This window comes from Hakea prostrata, chromosome 9, assembly GCF_041222555.1.
Source record: "Hakea prostrata isolate BN-2017 chromosome 9, UWA_Hpros_2, whole genome shotgun sequence".
Classification (NCBI taxonomy): Eukaryota; Viridiplantae; Streptophyta; class Magnoliopsida; order Proteales; family Proteaceae; genus Hakea; species Hakea prostrata.
Window position 1 is genome coordinate 62105246 of NC_142608.1, and position 25163 is coordinate 62130408.

Consider the following 25163-nt stretch of genomic DNA (forward strand, 5'->3'; position numbering starts at 1 on the left):
AAACCCACCACCTCATCAGTCCTGAAATTTAAATTTTCAAACCGGATTTGATTGCGGACCATCCAAAAAAAGTATAAAAGCAAACATCATCGATTAATCCAAGCAGTCTGTAAAGGAGACTGTGAAGCCTGGTGTTTCCAAGCCTTGAACGACTCTACAATCGAACATTTTACTGTCCAACTATAACCAAACTTTGCAGCAAAAGCTTCTCCACATCCACGTGAAAATGAACAGTGAAGAAAGAAATGTCCTATGTCCTCTGAAGCTTTACCACATAGATTACAATGAGAGGCCAGCATAATCCCTTTCCGAGTCAACAAAGAATCAACAGGTAGCCTATCATGAAAAAGTCTCCAACATAAAACTTGTTGTCTAGGATGCAAAGAAGTCTTCCAAATACTTTTAGCCCATTCCAGTTGTTCTCCTTTTCTACGATAGAGATCCCATGCCGATCGAAAACTAAACTCTCCCCCCACCGAACCTTGCCAATGACAAACATCAACAAAACTAGCACAAAGAACAGGATATAACATAATAAGAGAGATTACCTCTTAAAATTTGGCATTGGCCACTGATGGAAATCTCCACTCCCTTTGATGTAAACAATTTACAACAGTCAATTTCAAATGACCCTCTAGATCTAGAGGAATACCAACATAGTCTGCAATGGTAAAATTCCCCAACCACCTGTCAAACCAGAAATTTATATTATGACCATCTCCAACTGACCACCTTTCATTAGCTTGAACAAAACCCCAAACCTTCATCAATCCCAACATCAAAGATGACTGCTGCCCAGAAATCTTTAAATTTCCCATTTTGTCCACCATCTTCCCCTTTAAAAATTGAGCAAAACCATAGTGTTTATGTTTAATTGTCCAAGCCAACTTGCATAAGGAAGCAAAATTGACATCTCTTAATCTCCAAAAACCCAAACCACCCTCACATTTTGGAGTACATAGTTTTGCCTAAGACACTGTAACCTTCTTCACAGCCTCTATACTCCTTGTCCAAATGAAGTTACGCATCCAAGCGTCTGGCTGAGAAATAATAGAGGTAGACCACCAGTACATTGAAAAATTATGAGTCGGCATGCTAGAAATAACTAAACGTACCAACTCCACTCTACCTGCCAAAGATAACAGCTTTCCACACCACCCTTGTAGCCGATTCTTAATCTTGTCTAAAACTTACAGTAATCGGACACGAGTAACTCTTCCTTTAAAAATATCTACCCCCAGATATCGAGTAGGAAAGAGAGCAATTGGGATATTTAATATGTCCACAATTTTTTGTTTCCGACTAGGAGGCACACGTCCAAGAAAAGCTTACTCTTCTCCAAACTGATATATTGACCCGAAAATTCTTGATACATCGATAGGAAAATTTTCAAAGCTTTAACATAACATAAAGAAGCATTTGAATAAAAAAAAATCATCAGCATACATCAGTACGGAAGGAACTTCTACTCCCCTAGGACCTGGCAAAGCTCTCAATCTACAAGCAACTATCAAAGAATGAAGGCCCCTGCATAGTATCTCTTCTGCAAGAAGAAAAAGAAGAGGAGATAAAGGGTCCCCTTGCCAAAGCCCTTTCTCAACTCCAAAGAATCCAACTGGTCCCCCATTCAATAAAACCGAGATTTTAGTAGACTGAAGCATCTCATGAATCCAACCAACCCATCTATTTGAAAATCCAAAAGCCTTCAAGACCAAGAATAAAAACTCCCATGATAGAGTATCATAAGCCTTCATAATATCAATCTTAATTCTCGTCCCTCCCCCTCTAACAGAAGAATGTAAAATATTTGTAAGTTCAGAAGCTACAGCAATATTTTCAGAAATCATCTTACCTTTCTGGAAAGCTCCTTGTTCCTCAGAAATAAGCTTAGGCAAAAGAGGACTTAGCCGAGAAGCCATTATCTTTGACAATGCTTTGCAAAAAAAAATTCCCTATACATAGAGGCCGAAATTTGTCCAGTGTAGCTGCATTCTCCACCTTGGGAATTAAAGTGAGGAAACAATTATTTACCCCTTTTGGAAGTTTCCCTTTTCGAAAGAAGGATCAAACTGTAGCCCCAAAATCGATTGAAACAATATCCCAGCATTTGGGGAAAAAACTTCCCGGAAAGCCATCTGGTCCTGGAGAACTGTCAGGATCTAGGTCCCATACCACTCCTTTGATCTCCTCATTAGAAGGCAAACCTTCAAGTAATAAACAATCATCATCCATCAGCACTTTTGGAATCACAAACAACAACTCTGGGTGTCCCAAGTAGGAACTAGTTTTATGATAGTTTTCAAAGTAAGTCACCACATAATCCTATAGTTCAACCGAACTTGATGTCCAAGTGTTATCCATTCTTCACAAAGATTTAATAGAGTTTATTCCTTCTAAGTTTAGTAGAAAGATGGAAAATTTTTGAATTTCTATCTCCCTCCCTCAACCACCTGACCTTTGCTTTCTGCCGAAGAAGAGAGTCCAGACGATCCATTGCTTGTATAAGTTTTGACTTCAAGGAAGCCTCTTGATCAAAATATTCATCTGTCATATCAAGTTGATCAATATTAGTTTGAAAGGATGCTAGATCTTTCTCCGCTTGCTGTACTTCAATAAAAAGATTAGGAAAGGTCATTTTTGCCCAAGCTTTAAGACGCTGCTTACCATTCTTCAATCTCTGTGCTAGTACAGAAATGGGATCACCAACAACTGGTTCCACCCAAGCCAAACGAACCACCTCCAAAAAAGAATCGTCAGTCATCCAAAAATTATTGAACCTGAAAGGAGAGTTTACTGGTTTGACACCTTTGTCAACAAAGACACAAATCGGAGAGTGATTTGACGAGTGTGTCGGAAGAGTGATCTGTTTAGAATCACCAAACAACTCTAACCATCTGGCATTGAAGAAACTTCTATCAAGGACCGAACGAATATTACCAACTTTGCGTTGGTTTGACCATGTAAATTTCCTACCCGAAGATGGAACTTCAAAAAGCTCACAAGCATCAATGGTAACCTGAAAATCAACTACTGCACCCAGCTGGAATCTGCTCGAACCCCTCCTTTCAGACACCCGTAATGCTGCATTAAAGTCCCCCATAACAAAAAATGGTAAGCTGGACAAAGGGAGAGCAATAAGATCCTCCTAAAGCCGTCTGCGATCAGATCTATCACAACAAGCATGAACCACTGATAGACCAAATTGCACACCTTGCCACTTGAATTGAAGAGGAGTTGTTAGTTAGATGAAGAGAGAACATAGGGCCGTTGCAACTCCAAAGATTTGGAACTTTCTCCTGCCGAAAATTATACACAAAATTAGAAGAATATCCCAATCTATTAATAAAGAGAATTGGGCACTTATTGACATCCACTTTGGGTTCAGCGACACAAAAAATGTCTGGTTGATGAGTCATTAACAACATTTTAAGGGCCCTTCTACCAGACGCATTACCAATGCCGTGAATATTTCAAAAGAAAAGCTTCATATCAACAGTTACAAAGCAGCACTTTTCTCTCCCAATGAGAGGCTCTTATTTACTGTAGAGACTTTTCCTAAAGTAGCATCTACCTTCTTGAATTCCTCTGCCAACAAACCCTTTTTACTTGTAGCCACTTTCTTCACTGCATGAGCCTTCTTAGGACGACCAGGCTTCCGACGAGGAGAGCCTTCATCCCTCATTGAGATAGAAGACGAAGGAGGAGGAACAACTTCCAATTGCAGCGTTCCATCATTTTCAAATCTGGCCGAACTCTTTTGGGCCCCACTAGAGTCCAACGCATTCTCCCTAGTTGCCACGTCAGCCCCTAAGGAATTCTCTCTAAAATACATTCCTTCCTTGGTCGAACCTCTTAGTGCATTTACAGCATTGGGTCCCACCAATGAATCCCCCAAATTAAGGTTTTCAAGTTGAATAGAACTCTTATCCGCAAAAAAAAAGGAATTAAAAGCCGCCATCTGTGGGAATTGAACCCACGACCACGTGAAAAATAGGGATGGCATTGAAAAAGGGGTGAAAAGAGTTGTTTCATCGAAAAGATTTCTTATTCACTGCGTCTGCCGGGAGTCGAACCCGGGTCTATTGCTTGGAAGGCAATTATCCTAACCGTTGGACTACAAACGCTGTTGCAAAAAATGTAGAAAATGTCCAGATTCATAACTCTCTTTGGCATCAATTATCTTTTTCACTTGTGAAAATTTTTCATTATTTTAAATTGTTTGGTATTTATTGTCAAATATTTTATTTAAAATAATAAAAAAAGCCTCCAAAATCCATAATGGACTTTTATTCTTTCACTAGGGCCGTAAGGTTCTCTTGCAAGTTGCAATATATTTATTCTAAATGTTTAAGATATAACTATAAGAAGGGAAATTTTTTCAGATGGTGATATTTAAAAAAAAAATTACTCAATAAAATATTTAAAAGGATTTACTTAAATGGATCTTACTTTTTGAAAATAATTATAAAATCCAAAATTGTGTCATAATTTTTTTTGTTCAATTAATATTCTACCATGAACTATCTAAATTATCGTTAAATCTTTTATATAAAAACTAAGAAAAATGCTTACCAATTCCTTCAATCTATTGGTAATTCTAGGGTAGACAATATGTTGTCTTTTGTAACTTTCATTCTTTCTATTATTAGTCAATTTCATCTGTTGTAATGAAAAACTTGAAGATAATTGGGATAGTTCATGTTAGAATATTAGTGAGGTAAAAAAAATTATCTTAAAATTTGAGATTTGATAATTATTTTTAAAAATAGAATTCATTTGAATAAAACATTTTTTTTAAATATCTTGTTGAGTAAATTTTTTTTTAAAGTGACCATCTTGGAATTTTCTTATAAGAAACTGACAAGAAAATAATTAATTAAAATTCAATAAAAAAAAAATACAAAGGATTGATCATAGAGCGTTAGAGTATTTCCAACTGACTTTGCGTGCTAGCTCAACAAGAAATATAAATAATCAAATATATATAAATAAAAAATGTAATTAAGTAATAAGAATGCTGGGAATCCTGGGAAAAGTAAGCACGGATGCATGTGAGTTGCTCTACTTTGCTGAACATCTATGATTACTGGCTATTCATACGCGTTTTCCTTTTCTTAGGCTCAGATCTGAAGTCACCTCCGTGTGAATGGTTAAATTACAAGCTCTCAATTCATTTCACTACTTAAAACATGTTCTACTCTTGACCTTCTACATTGTCGTTTTCACTTTTCCCCTTCAGTTTTCCTAAAATCACTCCTCATCTACTGGTGTATATACAGGTCTTCAGGCACACAGCACAGTAACCTAGAAGGGAAGCAACTATTCAAACTTCAGATCTGAGCCACTGCCGCATGAGGAGATGACAACAGCCACGGCTGCACTGTTGCATTTACAAGGAGAGAATGAGTGAGGAACCGTTTTTGAATTTTCGAGCTGATAACTGATCCGGACCAATTTAGAATAAGTAAGGAATCATCTTCAAGTTTATCAGCTACCCCAGTAGATCTAGAATATTTCATAAGGAGATATTTTAAACCATGCTTGTTGGCTCCTTTTTCTATTTAAGTGCTTGAGGCAAGCGTGTAAAGATTCCTGATTACCGAGGTGTGTACCACTTAGCGATGCTAATTGAGAAAAAAATAATAAGAACCTTGGGAAGCACCATAATATGCAAGTGAATGGTTCGTGTAGCATTAATTTCTATGGATCCAATCAGTGGATCAGATTAAGTAAAAAGAATGGTGGGAACTTTTATAATTAGCTGTTTAGCTGTTGGAAGCGTCCAATCAGTAGTTAAGATTCTCTTGCAAGTTGCAATAGATTTATTCTAAATGTTTAAAATATAATTATAAAAAAATGATTATTTAGAATTCAATAAAAATACAAAGGATTTTTTTGATAAAATAGCATTAGTGCATGCCCAACTAAATTTGCGTGTTCAACGAGAAATATAAATAAATAAAAAATATAATTAAGTAATAAGAATGGTGGGAACTCCTAAGAAAACTAAGCACGGATGCATGTGAGTTGCTCTACTTTGATTGAAGATTTATGATTACTCGCATTTTCCTTTTCAGTGGTTCAGAGTTCTTACCAGTTTTCCTATTCTCAATCAAGCAATCAGTTTCATAATGGCTTCATCTTCTCAACAAACCTCTTCTTCTGATTTCAGTTATGAAGTGTTCTTGAGCTTTCATGGCAACGATGTTCGTACTGGTTTTGCCGATCACCTCTATCATGCTTTAGATAGAGTTGGAATTCGAACATTAGGGATGCTGAAGAATTGGAGCCGGGAAAAGAGATTGCTTCGAATTTACTTGCGGCAATCCAGCAATCAATAATCTCCATTCCCATTTTCTCAATGAACTATGGGTGTAGCAAATGGTGCCTTAATGAGCTTAAGGAGATATCTGAATGTAGAAGAACAAGGAGCCAGATCGTATTGCCCATTTTCTACAAAATTGAACCGACGAACGTGCGAAACCAGACTGGGGAATATGCAAAGGCCTTCGATGACGAACACCCAAAAAAATTCAACAAGAAAACAGTGCAAGAGTGGCGAGATGTCCTGCAAGAGATAGGGAAATTGGATGGACGACATGTAAAGGAAAGCTTGTAAGTGCAATACTTTCATTTTATTAAATTCTATATATTCCTCTCATATGAATTTATAATAAGGTTGGTCAACATGGGGTTTAGATCGATGAATGAAGAATAATCTGGGTTTAGAGTTACCCGAGAAAGAATTTTAGGGCTAAGAGACAAAAATATGTGAAATATTATATATAATTTTTCCTTACCCTATTTGCTATTCTTTTTTATCTTTGTGAAGAATTTTGATGAAAAATAAATGCCAAGATCGAATCACATAATGGAACTTGCATAATATAAATCAATTCACATAATTCACTTCTTTTCCTTATGAAGGTTATCGATCACCCTATGTATTTATCATCGTCTTGTTTGAATTATGCAGGCATGAAGGGGCTTTAGTTAAAGAAATTGTTACAATAGTTTCAAATGAATTGAACAAGAGACTTGTGCATGTTGCTGACGACCTAGTTGGAATCAAATCTCATATAGAAAAAGTGGTGGAATTATTAGAGATTACATCAGAGGTCACAAAAATTGTGGGGATCTATGGTTTCGGCGGCATTGGGAAGACAACCATTGCCAGGGCTGTCCGGAATGAAGTCCTTAATAAATTTGAAGAACATGCATTCATTGAAGATGTTCGAGAGAATGTTAAAATATTTGGGATTCCCTATCTACAAAACAAGCTTATCACAACTATCCTAAAAGATGGGATTCAAAATATTATTGATGTGGATAGTGGAATTAAAGTGATTAAGCAAAGATTATGTCAAAAGAAAGTTCTACTCATTCTTGATGATGTGGATAAAGATAGTCACATAGAATATTTAATTGGAGATGGTGGATGGTTTGGTATTGGAAGCAAGATCATTATCACTACTAGGAATAAGGATATTTTAACTCCCCGAAAAGCTGAGATTTATGAGCCCGGTGAAATGAATTTAGATGACTCTCTCAAACTTTTTAGCCGTTATGCATTTAAAAGTGACCAGCCACTAGGAGATTATTTGGATCTTTCAACAGCAATGGTAGAAATTATTGGAAAGATTCCCTTAGCTCTTAAAGTTATAGGTTCATCTTTATTCTTAAAGAAGAAATTAGTATGGGAAGACATGTTGATGGACTTGCAAAAGGTTCCAAATACTGATGTTATGGAAAGATTGAAAATAAGTTATGATGGATTAGAACATGCAGAGCAACAAATGTTTCTTGATACTGCATGTTTCTTTATCGGCATGAAAATAAATATTGTGTGTTACATATGGAAAAGTTGTGGTTTTTCCCCTCATAAAGGACTTGATAGTCTTTGTGCAAAGTCTTTGATAACGATTGAAGAAAATGATGAACTGAGGATGCATGATGTGCTCCGAGATCTTGGAAGATGCATTGTTCATCGAGAGAGTACAAAGCCGGAGAAACGTAGTCGAATATGGTCTAAAGAGGAAGTCTTGGATGTAATTGTGGGACAGAAGGTATGTATTCAATGTATATCGTTATCTTTGTGATGATGATGCAAATCAATTATTTGAGGGCTTTACTAATTTTGGGGGGTGGGGCTTGTTAGAATAATTTAATTTTAAATTTAAATTGAAAGTCATTTCTTTTGCAGGGAACAAACAAGTGTTTAGGACTCACTATGGACTTCGACTATGAATCAAACGATGAGCGTTCGATCATTAAGGGCCTTGATGCAATGACTGAATTAAGATTACTCAAACTTGGTGGTACACAAATCTTGGGTAAGTGTAGAAATTCCTTCTCAGAATTGAGATGGCTTAGTTGGAAAGGATGCGCTGACAACTCTTCTTCAAAACTAAGACAACTTAGTTGGAGAGGATTTTCTAGACGATTTGAGCTAAGAAACTTTTGTCCAAGAAAACTGGTTGTTCTTGATCTATCATACAGCCGGATCACTAAGGGTTGGATTGGTTGGGACTATATCAAGGTTTCTCTCTCCCACTCTTTTCTATTTAATTTTGTGAATTTTCAAGCAAACATTTAAAGAAAAAGCAATTTTGAATTTTCTTTTTCAATTACTATTTTGCAGATGGCAGAAAAACTGAAAGTTCTGAAACTTGAGCATTGCAACATGCTATGTGGCACACCTGACTTTTCAGGAAATCCACTTTTGGAGGTATTGAGTCTGGCACATTGTTATGATTTGGTTAGGGTTGACCCATCTATTGGTCATCTCAAGAACTTGGTCGCTTTAGATATGACAAACTGCAGAATTGTGGTGGATCTCCCAATCTTGACATCTCTTGAGACACTCATTATATCTGGGTGTTGGTCTTTGAACATAGTACCAGATAATTTGGATCAAATGACATCCTTGACTAGATTTAGTTTTAATGGTTGTAATCTACCTCAAGATATTCCTAATCTTCCCCCACGTTTGACCACCCTAAAATTCAGTATGTCCAACTCACTTCAAAACGTAGGGTTAGATTCCCTTTCAAGTTTGACCACCCTAGAATTCAGTAACTGCTGTTCACTTCAAAACATAATGTTAGGTTCCCTTTCAAGTTTGACCAGATTGTCAATTCACAGTTGCCATTCAGTAAGACACGTATCGGATCTTCCGTCAAGTTTGACAAGCCTAAATGTTTTGGATTGCCGTAGATTGGTAAAGCTATCGATTGCATCAGGAGGACGCTTGAGAAATCTAAAGACATTAATGCTTGTTCGTTGCAGCAGCCTAGAAGAGATCGAAGGTGCCGACGAAGAATTGGAGTCTTTGGAGCAGTTTGAAAACAACGGTTGTGTGTCATTGAAAAAGTTACCGAAATTGAGTTCTTCCAAAAAACTACATTGCATAAACATCTCTAACACTGACATCTCAAGTTTTGAAGGTGAAGGGATGGATTCTCTTGAGGAGTTGAAGGTAGGAGATTGCAAATTGCTCAAGAAAATACCATACATGAGGGACTCGAAACGGCTGAGGGAGCTAAAAATTCGGTTCTGCCAAGAATTAACCGAGATTGAGCACCTTGAGGGCTATGACTCTTTACAAAAATTACATATTGTCAGGGCCCCATCATTGAGAATGTTATCAGATGATATCTTAACTTTGAAGAACCTGAGGAATTTAGATATCAGTAATTGTTGCTCGATGGAAATATTACCCGATCTTTCTAACTTAAAAAAACTAAGGGAATTGCATATTTATAGCTGCGACATGTTATTGGAGATTCGAGGCCTTGACGGATTGGAGTCCTTGCAAGCACTAAATCTGAGTTTTTGCAAGAATTTGGAAATATTACCAAATCTTTCCAACTTGAAAAAGTTATGGTATTTAAACATCGAGGGATTTCACGTATTCCGAATTCTTGGACTCCACACGTTAGAGTCCTTGCAACGATTGGTAATAGTTGACTGCTCCAATCTAGTCCAGATTCTCGATCTCGCCCGATTAAGAAGCTTAAAGAATCTGCGCATTCATGGATGTTCCTCCTTGGAAACATTACCAGATCTTTCAAACTTGAAGGAGTTGCGGACTATATGGATTGAAGGATGTCAAAAGTTACCTAAAATTCCCGGCCTCGACGGATTGAAGTGCTTGGAAGATTTAAACATACGTTTGTGCAACAATCTAATTGAGATTCATGGTCTTGAAAGATTGAAAAGCTTAGAGACTCTGCATATTGAGCGGTGCCCCTCCTTGAAAAGCTTACCAAAATGCTTGAACAACTTGAAGGTGGTATCTATTAAAGGATGCAAGCATCTACCCGATATGCATCTACCCGTTATCGAACTTCTAGGAAGGTAAATAACAGTTCGTCTGTTATTCTTTGTTTTGGGCACTCAATTTGCATTATATTTCTTTTGATATTTGGTAAGGATTTGCCTTATATCATGCATGTACATGTTTTTCAAAAGAAAAACTCCCCATTTATAGATTAAGTTTGCAGGCTCCACCTGTTTCCATGTATAAAAATATTTTTAAAAAAAGGAGGGAAAATGAAAATTTTCAATGTCAAAAAAAGATGGGGCGCCACCCCAGTTCATGCTTATGCTAGAATGAATGAGGAGTATTAGAGCAAGGCAAAATGGTTTTATGACAAATCTACTACATAAATTGGAGTTTTGTGAAGACAACATCAAATTTCAGCAAGGTGATACTAATAAGTTTTGCATGGCTTTATTCCACTTAGAAGCTTGCATCTCACACTTTAGTTCATTGACAGGAAATGAAGGAACAGAAATATTTGAAATGAAAAGTCTCCAAACTGTCTTGAGGTTGGTGAAGCTGCAAAGGATGACTACTCTGGTTTTCTTGAATCCTATAATGTAAATGGGCATCTTCCAAACTTCCCGAGGTATACAATTCTAATCAAGGTTATTCCCTCTAGTCCTAGTTTTTGATATATAAGGTTAGGATGCTCCCATGAAATCTCATGACATATAAATTGTACAGGGGAAGAAATGAGGGAACAGAAATAACGTACTCATTGGTGATGATCAATGTGAGGAACGACAGATCGAAATGTATAAGGTTGTTCTAGTTAATTTTAGGCTACATCTTGGGGATGTTTCTTCTATTCATTAGTTGCCAGTTGTGAAGTGTGGAAAGTTTGTTCACATCCTTTCTATGGAGGATACAATTGAGGAGTAACTTGGGAACCTGTTTGATTTGTACATGAAGTTTAAATGCTTTACAATGCTTTTGTATAGTTTGATTCCTTTATCTCCCCATTTTCTTATGTTAACATTTGAAGTTTAAATGCTTTACAATACTTTTGTATAGTTTAATTCCTTTATCATCAGATTCTCTTATATTAACATTTTTATATAGGTGGCACTGTAAATCACTAGTGTTTCTTTTTGTTTGATCAGCATATATACTAGAGTTGTATTGACCTGCGAGGAAGGGGATCTCTTGCTTGTTACAGAGGTCTATGAAGTGTTCAATTCAAGGTAATATTGCCAAAACCCTGTTAGATTATATGATGTAGTTGCACTCCTACATAAATAAATGATTTTTTTTCTTTTTTTTTGGGGGTTGGTGGGGGGGGGAACCTATCTAACAAGAGCATGAAAAGTGAAATGGGCATGGGATCAATTCAATGTAATTCAGTCTGATCTCTTATTATTGTTGGGATCTTTTATTTCATCATGGGATTAGTCTTATGTACCACATAACCTAGATGCCAAAATCTGAGTGACTTCTTTGAAGACTATCCATTATTGGGTGTTGGGAGTGAGTTTGCCAGTAAGCCATAACTGAGGCTTCTGAGATTCAGTTGGAACTAGCCTTGAAAAAGCAAGCAACTGAGTTTTACAGTCTCTTGGAAAGGTATTGATATATATACAGCAACTCAATCTAGTAGTTGGGTAGGAAAAACTAGATAAAATAAATGAGTCATTGTAATGAGAATGAAGTGTGTTTAAGCCAGACTAGTCAGCAGTTTGATCTTCTCAGCTGACCCAATCTATCCTTTCTGTATCCTTGATTTTACTCCACCACACCATAATTGCCTTTTAATGTGATTCATCTCACTAGCATCACATCCTTATCTGGGCGTGGAACTCTGTACATGTTAGAAAAAGGAGCTAATACCGTACTGACCATTCAGACTACAGGACCTTTTAGTTTTTATTTCTTTGTTAATAGAAGTAGAGCTAAGGTAATACTCTAAGGAACACTCAAGTTACAGGATCTTAAATGGCAGTTGTACTGTGAAAAACACTTCTAGATTCTTTACTCATCACAATAAAAAGCAGTCAATACATTGAAATTCATTGCAGAGTTACAATAACACTACTTGTAGCTCCACTAATTTTTTCTTTTTCCATGTTCACATGTTTCGCTGGAGGGGGACAGTTTTCATAGTGAGGAACTAAACTCCAGGAGTAAGGTTGGGGCAGCTGTTGTTGGGGTGTGTCTTGGAGTTGTGAAGTGCAGGAAGCCTATTCAAATCCTTCCTGTTGAGGATACAATTGAGGCATGACCCAGGAACCTCTTGGATATGTATTTGAAGTGTAGATGCTTTACAATGCTTTTAAATTGTTTGATTTCCTTTTATCCGGGCATTTTGTTTTATAGTATATTTTTACAAGTGCCAATATAAATTACTGGTGTTTATTCTTGTCTAAACAGCAAATTTCCTGAAATAATACCAACTTGTGAGGAGGAGTAATCTATTCCTTGTTAGGGAGGTATATGAAATGTTAACTTCCAAGTAATTGAGACAGAACCTGCTGAATATTGTGTTGTTGCACTAGATACAGAAATCTTCTGTGGAAGGGAACCTATCAAACAATAGAACGAAGAGTTACTAAATGAGGTTAGCCTTTCTCCAAATTTGAGTTGTTTCTTAACCCTTTTTTGTGACTCTATATTAAGATCACAGTATAATGTTTTTACTTCTCTACTTTTTTAAATCAAGCTTGTTCCTATGTATTTGTTTAAAGTTGAAGTGAAGATTGTTATTAGTGATGCACCTAATCTTCCAAAAAATTTAACTATTGGTTTCAAGTTTTCTTGTCTTTCTGTCTAGCATTTATGTGGGTTTGTCATACAGTGTTTTGAATTTTGAATCATATTTTCAAAACCAGACCATTCATCAGGCCTGTTTAGTTTAAGAGAAATTACACCAAAACCTTGTGTTTTCTGTTGAATAAACATTTTCCCCAATAATACTTTCAACATTGTACCTTGAGTAAATACCCAGAATTCTACAAACAGAGTAGGTGAGTGTTGTTTCAGTTCAATTAAAGTTGTTGAGGGTACCAAAGTAAAAATGGAATAGATTCTGGAGACCCTATCTAATAAGTAAAGTAGTATTTTGATTGAGTCAAGTATGAACCTGGTTTTAGTATGATTTATAACGCTATGGATGATGGATTATATTCAAATGGATTTCATTAAATGACCAAAGTGATATCACCTGCCTCTGTTATGTTCCTTATTATGTACTGTAACTGCTTTTTTGTTATTAGTAGGATGATCTATTGTGAGATTTTTTTTTCTTTTTTTCTTTTTCGATGTTGGCTTTCTACAATAATTGGGAATTGAGGATGATTCAACAAATTGTGATTTTCCTGTAGGTATTGGGAGGAACTCCAACTAGAGGCACCTATGCTCAATTGTTTAGAATTGGAGTTCCAGTGATTAACAGGTAATCTCATCACCTCCATGTGAATTGTTAAATAACAAGCTCTCAATTCATTTCACTAGTTAAACATGTTCTCTTCTTGACCCTCTACACTGTCGTTTTCACTTTTCCCCTTCAGTGTCCCTGAAATCACTCCTTATCTGCTGGTGTATATACAGGTCTTCAGGCACACAGCAGACTTACCTGGAAGGGAAGCCACAATCAAACTTCAATACCAATTCCACTTTCTCCATAAATGATCTAATATTTGAACTGTTTGCAATGAGCCACTGCCACATGAGGAGATGACAACAGACAAGGCTGCATTGTGGCATCATCTTTCATTTAAAAGGAGAGAATGAGTGAGGAATCGTCTTTGAATTTCCGAGCTGGTAACTGATCCGGACCAGTTCAGAGTAAGAAAGAAATCCTCTTCAAGTTTATGAGCTACCCTAGCAATATCTTGGTTGGTTTATGAGAGGATCACTTTCCTTTATCATACAGTCTCGATCCTGGCCAGAAGCTGCTCAAATATGTGGGTCACTGTGGATGAGGATCTCGTGAATGAGCTTTCTCCATGTCAAAATATATATTTCAAGCCAGGACAGTTCTTCCTCTCATTGAAAGAACAGATTTGTTCCTTTCTTTCTAAATGTGTAAATAGAGAATCCAAAAACAATGTGTGCCATAACCTCTGGATAAGCTTTTTGAAGTTCTGATGTCCATTTCCTCTCATACTCCCTGCATTGAAATGCTGTTTATGTCTGGCATTTGTAGAAAAAAAGATGCTAGACACTTGTGACCAATATGGATTGAGTAGAAATTAGTTTGGGCCAACTACTCTTTGAAACAATGAGCAATGGACTTCCCTTTAAATTTTTACATCATCCAGCCACTGTAATATATGGCCCCAGCAATGAAGACTCAGCTATAATATATGGAGTTGAGTCTGAGCAATGAAGATTGAGCTAAGTTACTTAACAACTGTAACTACTAGTTTTTTTTTTTTTTTTTAATGGGAATAAACTTAGATTAAAAAGAAATTAGTGCTGAAAGCACTTACAAATACTACATATAGTGCTATTACAGTCATCCATTTGTAAGAATCCTGTTTCTGCATAATATTCTAAATATAATTGAAACATTGGGTTGTGGAAATCCAAAAAAACCACCTGTTTTGATATAGTAGCCAGGTTCATTAACTTGGGGAGTTCCTTGAGAGGCCATTTTGTTCTTGTAGGGTTTGGTAAAATTTGTGTGATAAAATGAACGTTTGTCCAGACTTCATTTATCCTTATCCCTTCTGCTATCGCTTTGTTCATTCCTGTCAGAATAACATCAAGCATTGTCTCTAGGATTCCATGTTCCTTGTTGTTCCCAAAATTGACCGACTGTAAATGTCCGTCGCTACACATCCCGCTGCGCCAACCAACTACTCCTAGGTGCTGGTGATGTACCCCTGCACAAAACAAAATATTTTTATTAGAATGTAAGAACAGGTTACACAGGTTTATATCTGGTTCATTTATCATAACATTATTAATGTTATTTGATTGTGGGCTCGGAGATGTGTCATCTCCATTCATTTGTAAATTCAGTTCTTTGATCCAGTAGTTTGTGCTAGATAGCACAGTCTGGGGATCGGGTGTGTTTTTTCCATATAAAGTAGCACGTGATTATGAACACCGACATGAACCACCGAGCCGTATTTTTATCCAATCCTATAAGCAACTCTTGACATTGGCTAATAAGGGATGAGTTATTCCAGTTTTCCGTACGTAACCCGAGTGGTTCTGCCGCATGAATCCTTTTTCCCCAATCGCATGAAATGAAAATGTGCCATATTGTTTCTTTTGCTTTGCCGCATATAACGCATTGTGCGTTAATGTTTGACCACCGGGCAAGTTTTGCCCTGACTGGAACCCCAATATTTAATACACACCAGAAGAAGACTTTGAATTTTGGGTGTATAGGAAGCTTCCACATGTGGTTCCACCACCTCGTGAATTCATGTTGTTGGATCCCTATTCTTTGTTTGACTAATTCCTTAAAGGTCAGTTTGACTGAAAAATCTCCATTTGGAGAGATTAATGAGGACCAAGGGTCCTCATTATTAGTCAAAGTGATTGGCAAGGTTATTACAAGTGTTAAGTTTAGAGACAACTCCCTGTTATTGTTCTGTAAGTCTTCTGCTACCTCAGCAACGGTTGCCCTCCTTGTCCATCTGCCGAAATCCTGGTTCACAGTTATGCTTTGTGCTTGACTTGGCTCTCATGGGTCGAACCAAAATGAGGTGCATCTTCCATTCCCTATCTTCCTTGCCAGCATGTTTCTTAGCATCAGGATGATGCTTGTAATACTATTCCAAATCCATGATCCTTTTTTCTTTGAGACCATTGGATCGAACAGACTTTTATTTTTAAAATATCTTGCTTTGAGGACCCTTGCCCATAGTGCATCCGGATTTGAGATTAGTCGCCATCCCTGCCTTAGTAGTAATGCCGAATTCATGTCTTCCATTTTCTTGAATCCCATTCCTCCCACCTCTTTTGGTAGACAGAATTTGCTCCATGTGATAAGGTTCAATTGTTTACTTTTATGGGGTTGGTTGTTCCCGGAATCGATGGCGGATTGCATCGATTTTGTCGCAGGTTGTTTTGGGAAATCTCAAGCATTGCATTTGATATAACGCCATTGATTGAATTGAAGCTTGCATTAGCACCCCTCTTCCTGCAAACAAGAGATTGTTTTCCTTCCAATTTGCCAATTTTTTGGATATTCTTGTAACCACATTGTGTAGTGTTTTTGTCTTCGCCCTTCCCGGTGTTAGATTTGACCCCAGATATGATACTTCTCCCTTGATTTTTTGGACTTTGAGGATAGAAAAGATTGCTTGTTTGTCCACGGGAGGGATATTCCTATTGAAGAACACTCCACTTTTTTCGAGATTAATCTCCTGTCCTGTCAGATCTGCGAACAATTCCAATACTGCCTTTAGAGCCAAAACTTCTTCGGTATCCACTTTGCAGAAAAGGAAAGTGTCATCTGCAAAAAACAGATGAGAAATTTCCGGTGCCCCCCTTCTCAATTTGATTCCACTTAATAACTTCAGTGTTTTATACTCATCTAGGAGTCTTGATAGAACCTCCATAATGAGTAAGAAAAGGTATGGGCTTAGGAGGCATCGCTATCGAAGGCCCCTATCTCCAGAGAACCAAGAGTAGGGTGACCCCTTCAATTTGATAAGAATGTGGGTGAGGAAATTAATTTCTTAATAAGCTTGCACCACATTTCATCAAAACCGAGGAATTTGAATATCTTGCATATAAATAATATTCCTATTAGTTCTGTCGTAGGCTTTAGACATATCCAGTTTGAGCGCAATGAAACCCTTCTTACTCCGTGAATTTCGCATGTAATGAAAAATTTCATGAGCTATCATTATATTGTCAGTGATTTATCTGTTGGCCACAAAAGCCCCTTGACATGGGGAAATTATGCAAGGTAGCCAGCCTCTCAGTCTTCTGGCCATGATTTTCGCAATTATCTTATACGATACATTGCAGAGACTAATGGGTTTGAAATCGGTTACCGTGCTTGCATTGTCTTTTTTTGGAATAAAACAAAGCAGGGTATGATTGACACCTTGATGTAGGATTCCATTAGCAAAAAAATCAGAGACAAACTTCACAATATCTCCACCAATGAAGTCCCAAGACTTCTGATAGAAAAATCCATTGAAGTCGTCAAACCCCGGTGCCTTGTGGGGAGAGAAAACGGCCTCCCTAATTTCTATCGGGTCGGGGATCATAGAAAGCAGCCTACCCCCCCCCCCCAAATTAATCCTTGGAAATAAGCATTCAATAAAATAGGGATCCAGGGTGTCCACAGATTGATAAAGTGTTTGCATATAATTTGCAAAAATTCCCGCAATCTCAGCAGGGGTAGAGACAAGATTGCCTCCGTCATTAATCACAGAGATACCTCTTTTATGGAGATTAATTTTTCTATTCAGGTGATAGTATCTTGTTTCCTATGCCCATCCTTGATGTACATACCTTTAGATTTTTGAAACCAGAACATTTCTTCTGCCTCCAAAGCCCAAGTCATTTCCTTGTTCTTTTCCTTAATAAGTTCCCAGTCTGGATTTGCACTTTGTTCCAAACAATCCATCTCCATTGCCTTTTTTTGGAAGATGTTGTCAACAAGCCCAAACACCGAACAATTCCACTTTTTCAGGACTCTGGACATAATTGCCAGTTGTTCATTGATTGGGGTATCCGCACAATTCTGCCACGCGGCTTGGAGATCGGAAGGAAAACTCGGGTGTGAAAACCAGGCATTTTGAAAGTGAAATAACTTAGTTTTAGGCTGAGTGGCTCCGCGGGGCATAAGGATCAGAGGATTATGGTCTGATCCCGTTGCTGGTAATTTCTTGACCAGTTGATTCTGGAAAAAGGTAAGCCAAGTAGGAGAGACAAAGATTCTATCCAATTTTTCCTTGATCAAGTTTGGGGGTTTCTGTTTGTTCGTCCAGGTGAAGGAACACCCCGGGGCCGAGATCAGTCAAGGTTTCATCATTGATGAAACTCCTTAAAAGGGGGAGAGCACCTGAACGTCTAAAGACCCCCCCAATCTTATCGGTTGCCTCTATTAGCTCATTGAAATCCCCGAGCACCGCGAAGGGTTCAAAAATTGTTCGCATTCTTTCCATTCGGAATAACTGGGAGGGGCATAGAGGAAACAAATTACTAAACAATTACCGTCTACCCAAAATCGGATTAGACACATTGATTTGTCTGAAAGAAGAATTTTGGCTTTGCACTAGCTAGATCTGAGAACTACCAGACCCCCCTTAAGCCCTCTAGAACCACCACTAGCTTCATGACCCACTACTAAGTAGTGCTTAAACAGCAGCAAACTCTTCTAATAAAGATAGAACAACATATATGACATACAACAACAAACCATACAGGATAGGTTAAGACAGAAAAGCATAGCAGTTTCCAGTTGAAAACATTCATATAGAAAAACAGCTAAGGGAAAACAGACTAGACGAAATAATTCAAGCAAAGAACCTATTCCTAGATTTAGGATCCAATTTTTTCCTCCAAAGATTAAAGATAGCAAGGATAGAAATAACAAACACAATGCAGAAGTCAAAGAAATCAGAAAACTTGTGATATGGGAAGACCTGTGGAATGCCAACTCCTACTTCCGTCATCAACTCTGGAATCGCACCTTGGGGATTTTGTTGAGGTTAAACCGTATGATCCAACGGTATTGCCAGGGTAGGATTATGCATATACTGAGCTTCCATGGACTCCACGCCTCCCAAAAAACTGATCTAAAATCAGCCGATTCCGATAGAAGATTATCCATGAAGATGTCAAAGCGTTCAATGGGACTGGGCTGAACACAGGCAGCGATGTGTGGGGTACTCGGTGATTCCCTACGTTGCTTCCAGCTGGGAAAGGTAGAGAATGCATCAAGCTCCTTGGTATTTTTACAAGTCGGGGGCCCCTTCTCACTTTTTTGTTTTTCATCTAAATCATTCAAGGCCCTGTTTCCATTAGAAACAAAAGTAACTGATTGAGTTTTCAATGTCTTAATCGACACCCGTTCAAAATTTTCAATTTCAATACCAATTCCACTTTCTCCATAAATGATCTAATATTTGAACTGTTTGCAATGAGCCACTGCCACATGAGGAGATGACAACAGACAAGGCTGCATTGTGGCATCATCTTTCATTTAAAAGGGGAAAATGAGTGAGGAATCGTCTTTGCATTTCCGAGCTGATAACTGATCCGGACCAGTTCAGAGTAAGAAAGAAATCATCTTCAAGTTTATGAGCTACCCTAGCAATATCTTGGTTGGTTTATGAGAGGATCACTTTCCTTCATCATACAGTCTCGATCCTGGCCAGAAGCTGCTCAAATATGTGGGTCACTGTGGATGGGGATCTCGTGAATGAGCTTTCTCCACGTCAAAATATATATTTCCAGCCAGACGGCTTCTTCCTCTCATTGAAAGAACAGATGTGTTCCTTTCTTTCTAAATGAGTACACAGAGAATCCAAAAACAATGTGTGCCATAACCTCCTGGATGAGCTTTTTGATAAGCTTTTTGAAGTTCTGATGTCCATTTCCTCTCAAACTCCCTGCATTGAAATGCTGTTTATGTCTGGCATTTGTAGAAAAAAAAGATGCTAGACACTTGTGACCAATATGGATTGAGTAGAAATTAGTTTGGGCCAACTACTCTTTGAAACAATGAGCAATGGACTTCCCTTTAAATTTTTACATCACCCAGCCACTGTAATATATGGAGTTGAGCACCAGCAATGAAGACTCAGCCAACTATAATATATGGAGTTGAGTCTGAGCAATGAAGATTGAGCTAAGTTACTAAACAACTGTAACTACTAGTTGTTTTTACAGAATTCTCATATTGAATTCAACATCCATTTTGCTTACCATCTTCATAGTTAAGAGTTTTGTACGGAGTGACCCCCTAACCCTATAGGCACTCCACTTTAGTGCCAAAAATTATTGGTGGTCCACTTCAAAAATTACAAGTTACCCACAGTTTGGGTTTGATTTTGTTGAGTCATTAATATTTTGAATGTGAAATGACCATAATGTCTTTCGATGTAGTGAATTGACTGATGAGTTACCCTCCTGTACCCAACACTTAGGTGGGTGAAGGGAGAATTTTCTTTCTACATCTAGTCGGAAACTACCCACCACCGCTGGAAACCACCACACCTCCTTTCCCTGTCGGTGACCACTGTGCCCACCTTCCCCCTTCCTCCTGTCGGAAATCATCCATCATCATCATCTTTCATCCTCTAATGGTAACAGAGGAAAACCCTAACCTAATCTCATGTTCTTTTTCATTTTCAAAGTGGAGCAAACTGCAGAAATTTTTGTAGGAATTAAAGCAGAAGGTGGAATCAAACCCTAGCAAGATCTGAGGATAAAAAATTTCAGTGTTAAGTCAATGTCTTCAATTCTCTAATTGTTCCCATAAGTAATTATAAAGTTGTTTAGACATTTTAAAATATCAAAAGAGAATGATCGAGAGATAAGAGTTCACTTTTTTTTGAGAATCCCAAATGAAATTTTTTAAGAGGAAAGTAAAAGAGTCAATAGAGGGTAAGTAGAGAGAACAAGTAGATATTTTTCCTTTTCTTTTCTATGTATCTTCTTGGCATTACTAGTAAACTTGGAGAATGTACATATCAAAATGCAAGAACTCACCCGATCTAAAATTCAAGAAGGTGGAAGTGGGTAGGTGTTGGCCATCAGGAGTGGGCTCTTGGAGGCTTCACAACATGGGCTAGCTAGGCTACCTTCTCCCCGATTAGTGATCCAAGTTATCTTGCAACGGGAACTTCCCATCCCGACCGGGGTTGATGAACTTAATCACAAACGGCTCTGCTAGAAACACGAGCTAATGAATGAAGAAACGGAAAGGTGATCTAGATAGCGGGACGCCGATAGTTTAGGTCTATCGTATGTATCCCGAACCCGAGTATCGGATAGTATTCTCCTTGATCGATTGATCCGTCCCTCACCTTGTATAGTAGTGAGGTTTATATAGAGTGTACCTTCGAATCTCCTTCGTTGGATGCACTCGAGCCTTCTTCGGGTAGTCGTTGGATCTCATTAGTAAGATCCGTTGAGCGATAGACTTCTACTAGTTTGGGCTAGTAGAGGACTCCTGAGATAACCGTTAGGTTATGCGATAGTTATCCCTTTGATGATGATTATCCGCAGCCGTCAGTTTGAGTCTGCTGTCATCAGGGTGATTACCCTAATCCATAAGTAAGATTAGGGCACGCTTGCAGGAGAATAATCTTTCTTCTTCAGCAAGCCATCTTCTGGATCCGGTTCGCTCGGGAGCGATTCGGTTTTCTCCGTCTCGACCGGGGTCGGAGGTCGGACCAGGTATGAACCCGGTCTGATCATAAATTCTCCATATCACGAGCCCCCCAGACCAAGCGTTCGGTCGATCCCGAGGGCTTGGTTTTTAACTGGGTTCGTCGTCAGGTGATGATCTCTGCGTGCTTCATTAAATGTCATATCACATTTAATGCGGTGGTCACTTTTCCTCGAGCGTTGTGAGTGTAAGGCCACATGTCTTTGTTGCAGTTGATCTGTCGTGGCTCACGTCATCCAAGCGACGGTTTCCGAACGCCTATTTCGGATTCGTGAGTTCAAACTTTCAAAACGTCTTTGAATCTTGATCGTCAATTTTGAATCAATCTCGATCGTTCAGATTCCTAAACACTCGTGCGGGAGTTTTAAAAGCGGTTCATTGTCTTCGTAGGTTTCATTCTTCCTGTCTAGAATTTGAACCTTTGTCGTCTGCTTCGCGCCTTCCTGCTCTCAAGCTTCCGTCTCACTGAATCAGTAAGTTTACTAGTCTTTTCTTTTTGTAGTTTACTGAAACAAGTAATGGCGGACGATAGGGCTTCTTTAGTACCCCATGTTGGTGATAGCAGTGATGCTTTTGCTTCTCCTACTCCCGAACAGTCGGATAGTGATAACAAAACCCTAACCGTCCCTCGGCAGGAGTTCGCTGAAGTTTCTCAAAAAGGTTTTGAAAGAAAAACCGAAACTTCTCCTGTCCTTGTCGAGTCTGGATCTTCCAAGATCGTTGATTCCTCTGGGCAACCTCAAACCTCCGGGTCCAATGGTGGGCCTGGCTCTGTTCCCTCCATTTATAATGGAGAAACTCTTCTTTCCGCTGTCCAAGATTTTGACCTTCCTTCCTCATATCAGGTTAGGGCTCCCCACCCTGATGAGAGGGTTGATTCATCCCTTTCGGGTGAATTTTCTCTGTCACAGACACCTTTGGAAAGCGGGGTTCGCTTTCCCTTTTTTAATCCTTTATTTTCCGCAGTTTTGAATCACCGGAACATTTGTCCCCTGAATGCTCCTCCCCAATAGCTGGCGTCTCATCGTCGGCTTCTTGGGCTTGTGTTTTGAGCTTGGCATCACGCCATCTCTTTCTCTTTTTGTACATTTTCATGTTCTTTCTATCTCCCATCCTCCCGGATGGGTCTTTCTTTCCAAACGCAATAGGGTTGAACTTGATTGGAGGGGCAGCATCCTTGCCAAAGGAACTTGCCCTTCTAACCACAAAAGATGGCGCGAACGATATTTTTTTACGTCGAGCGCCTCCATCGGATCTTAACTTCCCGACCACCTGGAGGAGGTTTACTTCTTCGTCCGAAAGTAACCGGGGCCTTCCCTTATCCAAAGAAGACGAGGCGGCCATCAGGAAGATCAAATCCATTCCGTGGTATCAAGAGATACATGGATATGAAATGGAGTATAACTCCATCCTTCAGTACTGGGGCTTGGCTCATTGTGAGCTTCTAACCATCATCCTTTGATTTGGTGAAGTGATATGTCTTGAATTCGATTCTTGTCCTTCTTCTTTGCGGTGCCTCCCGAACGAACCCCGAAAGCCTGCGGGTGAAGGCCGCTAGAGCCGTTGTGACAGCCGAGCAACGATCCGCCGGGGTCTTGATTTGTAGATCAAGAGGCTTCTCTTCCCTCTCCCTACCCCTCTTACGGGGGTATCGGGAATATCAGGCCTGCAGCTGATGTTTCGGGTAAAGGGAAGAAACCAATGGTGGAGAGGGCCACCGTCTCCTCCTCCGTCCGAACCAAGAGGAGGCATGACACAATGGATGCTCCCTCCAACAAAAAATCCAAAGCTTCGACGGATGGTGAGGAAGTCTTCCTCCCCCGGTGGACCACGAAGATGACCGACGGGGTCACTCGGGATCCTGAGAAAGGCTGCAGAGTGGAGCTCTCTCGGTCTTGCTCCTTCGATCGCCGGGAGTTTGAAGCCTTGGATGACACCTCCCTTGTGAGTCAATCTACAAGGTAACGGTCTTCTTGCTTATTTATGTTTTCATAATTTCTTATGACTTCTTCTCGATGTCTTCCATCTTCCCGGGAATCTTTGTGTTGAGTTTTTATCAACACATGGAAGCATTGAGCCGTGTTGGTCGCACCAACTCCTTGCTGCAAACTTGTGAAGAGAAATTGGCCAAGGCCAATTCTGAAATAGACCAGCTGACTGCAGCTACTGTGGAGCTGCAGAAAAAGCATGAGGAAGAAGTGACCTCCCTCAAGGAAGCCCTTGAAGCTTCAAGAATTCGTGTGTCTCTGCTGCCGAGCGCGAGGCCGGGAAGCAAAAGGCAGCTGCCACGTTGTTTGGTTACAGCCTTGAAATTAAGAGTAGGGATCTCAAAGAACATCTGAAGTTGGCAATCCCTAGCAAGCCTGAGCATATAAAGCCAAACTTTCGGAAGGAGTGCATTCGGAAATACCTGAACAGCGTACCTTTCTCCGAATTGCTAGGTTTCTACAACATTCGGGCTTATCGCATGGGGGCGGAACGACGTTTGGGGGAGCAGATTCTTGGAACGATCCACGACTTCGACACTTGCTCCTTTTCGTGAGGTATGCCACCCGGAGGTCTTCGGGAAAGTTGGTATGGATCTCCCAGACTGGGCCTAGGGAGTATATGATCCTTTTTCAGCTGACCCTCAATATGAGGCATATCTAGATGACGAGCCGGCACTTCCAGAGGAGAAATCACAAGCCGAGTCTCAAGTTGTTGCTGTAGAGGATTCAGCCGATGACCTTCTTGAGGAAGGCTCTTCTCAGGATCCTGAGAAAAGTCATCCCGACCAGGGTCCCTCGGGCAACAATGAAGAAGAGGCTTAGGGTGTTGTTCCTTTGTAAAGATGTACCCTCATTTTAATGAATAGACATTTCTTTATTCATGTTGGCCTCAAAATTTCCCCATCTCTTGCCGAAGTATTGCCTTGAATATCAAAGTATTAATGATAAAACTTATCACTTAACTCTTCATTCCTCGCCGAATAATGATCTTGTAGAAATATTGTGAAGATGCGTTTCGGGAAGATGCGTTAATCTTCCCCACTTCTTCATTTATTGCAAAGTCCGCACGTTTCCCTTCTGCGAAGTTCAAACGTTTTCCTGCTTTTGTGTACCATTCACTGTTTCCAATGAATCGGAAATACCTCCATTATTTTAATGGCAGTGCAACGATTGGAGGTTTCTCTGCATCAGGTGCTCGCTTCCACATGTTTCCATGTGGCATCCCTTCGACCGTTGATCTTGCTTTTTGCGGATTTCGAAGCGTCGTTTCGATCTGGGTCGTCGGTTGTCCTTAGCCTTCAACCGTCGTCTTATACCTGATGCTATTTAAAGCCTTCGTGGGTACTCTCCATCTATCCTGACTTCTGCAAAATAGATTTGCTAAAGTGCCAAAGCAACCTTTCGTCCTTCGGCTTGCCTCCGTATTCCTCGTACTTCGACGTGACTCTATCCATTTCGAACAAGTGAGTTTTTTGATTTCTCATCTCTTTCCCCTCTTCTCCCTAAAGTAAACTGCACAGTAGTTATACTTGGGGTT

At 39.2% G+C, this 25163-nt stretch overlaps 1 protein-coding gene and 1 non-coding gene across 5 annotated transcripts; one reads left to right on the plus strand and one right to left on the minus strand.

Annotated features, from left to right (window-relative positions):
- Positions 1 to 4052: 4052 nt before the first annotated feature.
- TRNAG-UCC (transfer RNA glycine (anticodon UCC)) lies at positions 4053 to 4124 on the minus strand. Its single transcript has one exon. It is a non-coding gene; the product is annotated as a tRNA-Gly (tRNA).
- Positions 4125 to 6283: 2159 nt separating this feature from the next.
- LOC149006038 (disease resistance protein L6-like) lies at positions 6284 to 14517 on the plus strand. 4 transcript variants are annotated; one of them, XR_016175701.1, is made up of 11 exons: positions 6284 to 6615; positions 6977 to 8066; positions 8204 to 8539; positions 8642 to 10359; positions 10782 to 10913; positions 11012 to 11089; positions 11431 to 11511; positions 12419 to 12539; positions 12695 to 12881; positions 13645 to 13715; positions 13871 to 14516. XR_016175701.1 is itself a non-coding variant. In XM_089169567.1 (5 exons), the coding sequence occupies exons 1-5, from the start codon at positions 6362 to 6364 to the stop codon at positions 10786 to 10788; spliced, it is 3405 nt and encodes a 1134-aa protein (XP_089025693.1). In that variant the 5' UTR covers positions 6284 to 6361; the 3' UTR covers positions 10789 to 10986. The 4 variants fall into 4 exon arrangements, 1 of the variants encoding a protein (XP_089025693.1); XR_016175700.1 differs by having other exon boundaries at positions 11012 to 11511; positions 13871 to 14517; XR_016175702.1 differs by lacking the exon at positions 11012 to 11089.
- Positions 14518 to 25163: the final 10646 nt, after the last annotated feature.

Excerpts from the sequence above, each read along its gene's own strand:
- LOC149006038 (XM_089169567.1), top strand. The coding sequence starts at position 6,362 with ATGAACTATGGGTGTAGCAAATGGTGCCTTAATGAGCTTAAGGAGATA. Across the intron at positions 6,616-6,976 it reads CGACATGTAAAGGAAAGCTT|GCATGAAGGGGCTTTAGTTA; the intron begins GTAAGTGCAATA and ends TGAATTATGCAG. Across the intron at positions 8,540-8,641 it reads TTGGTTGGGACTATATCAAG|ATGGCAGAAAAACTGAAAGT; the intron begins GTTTCTCTCTCC and ends ACTATTTTGCAG.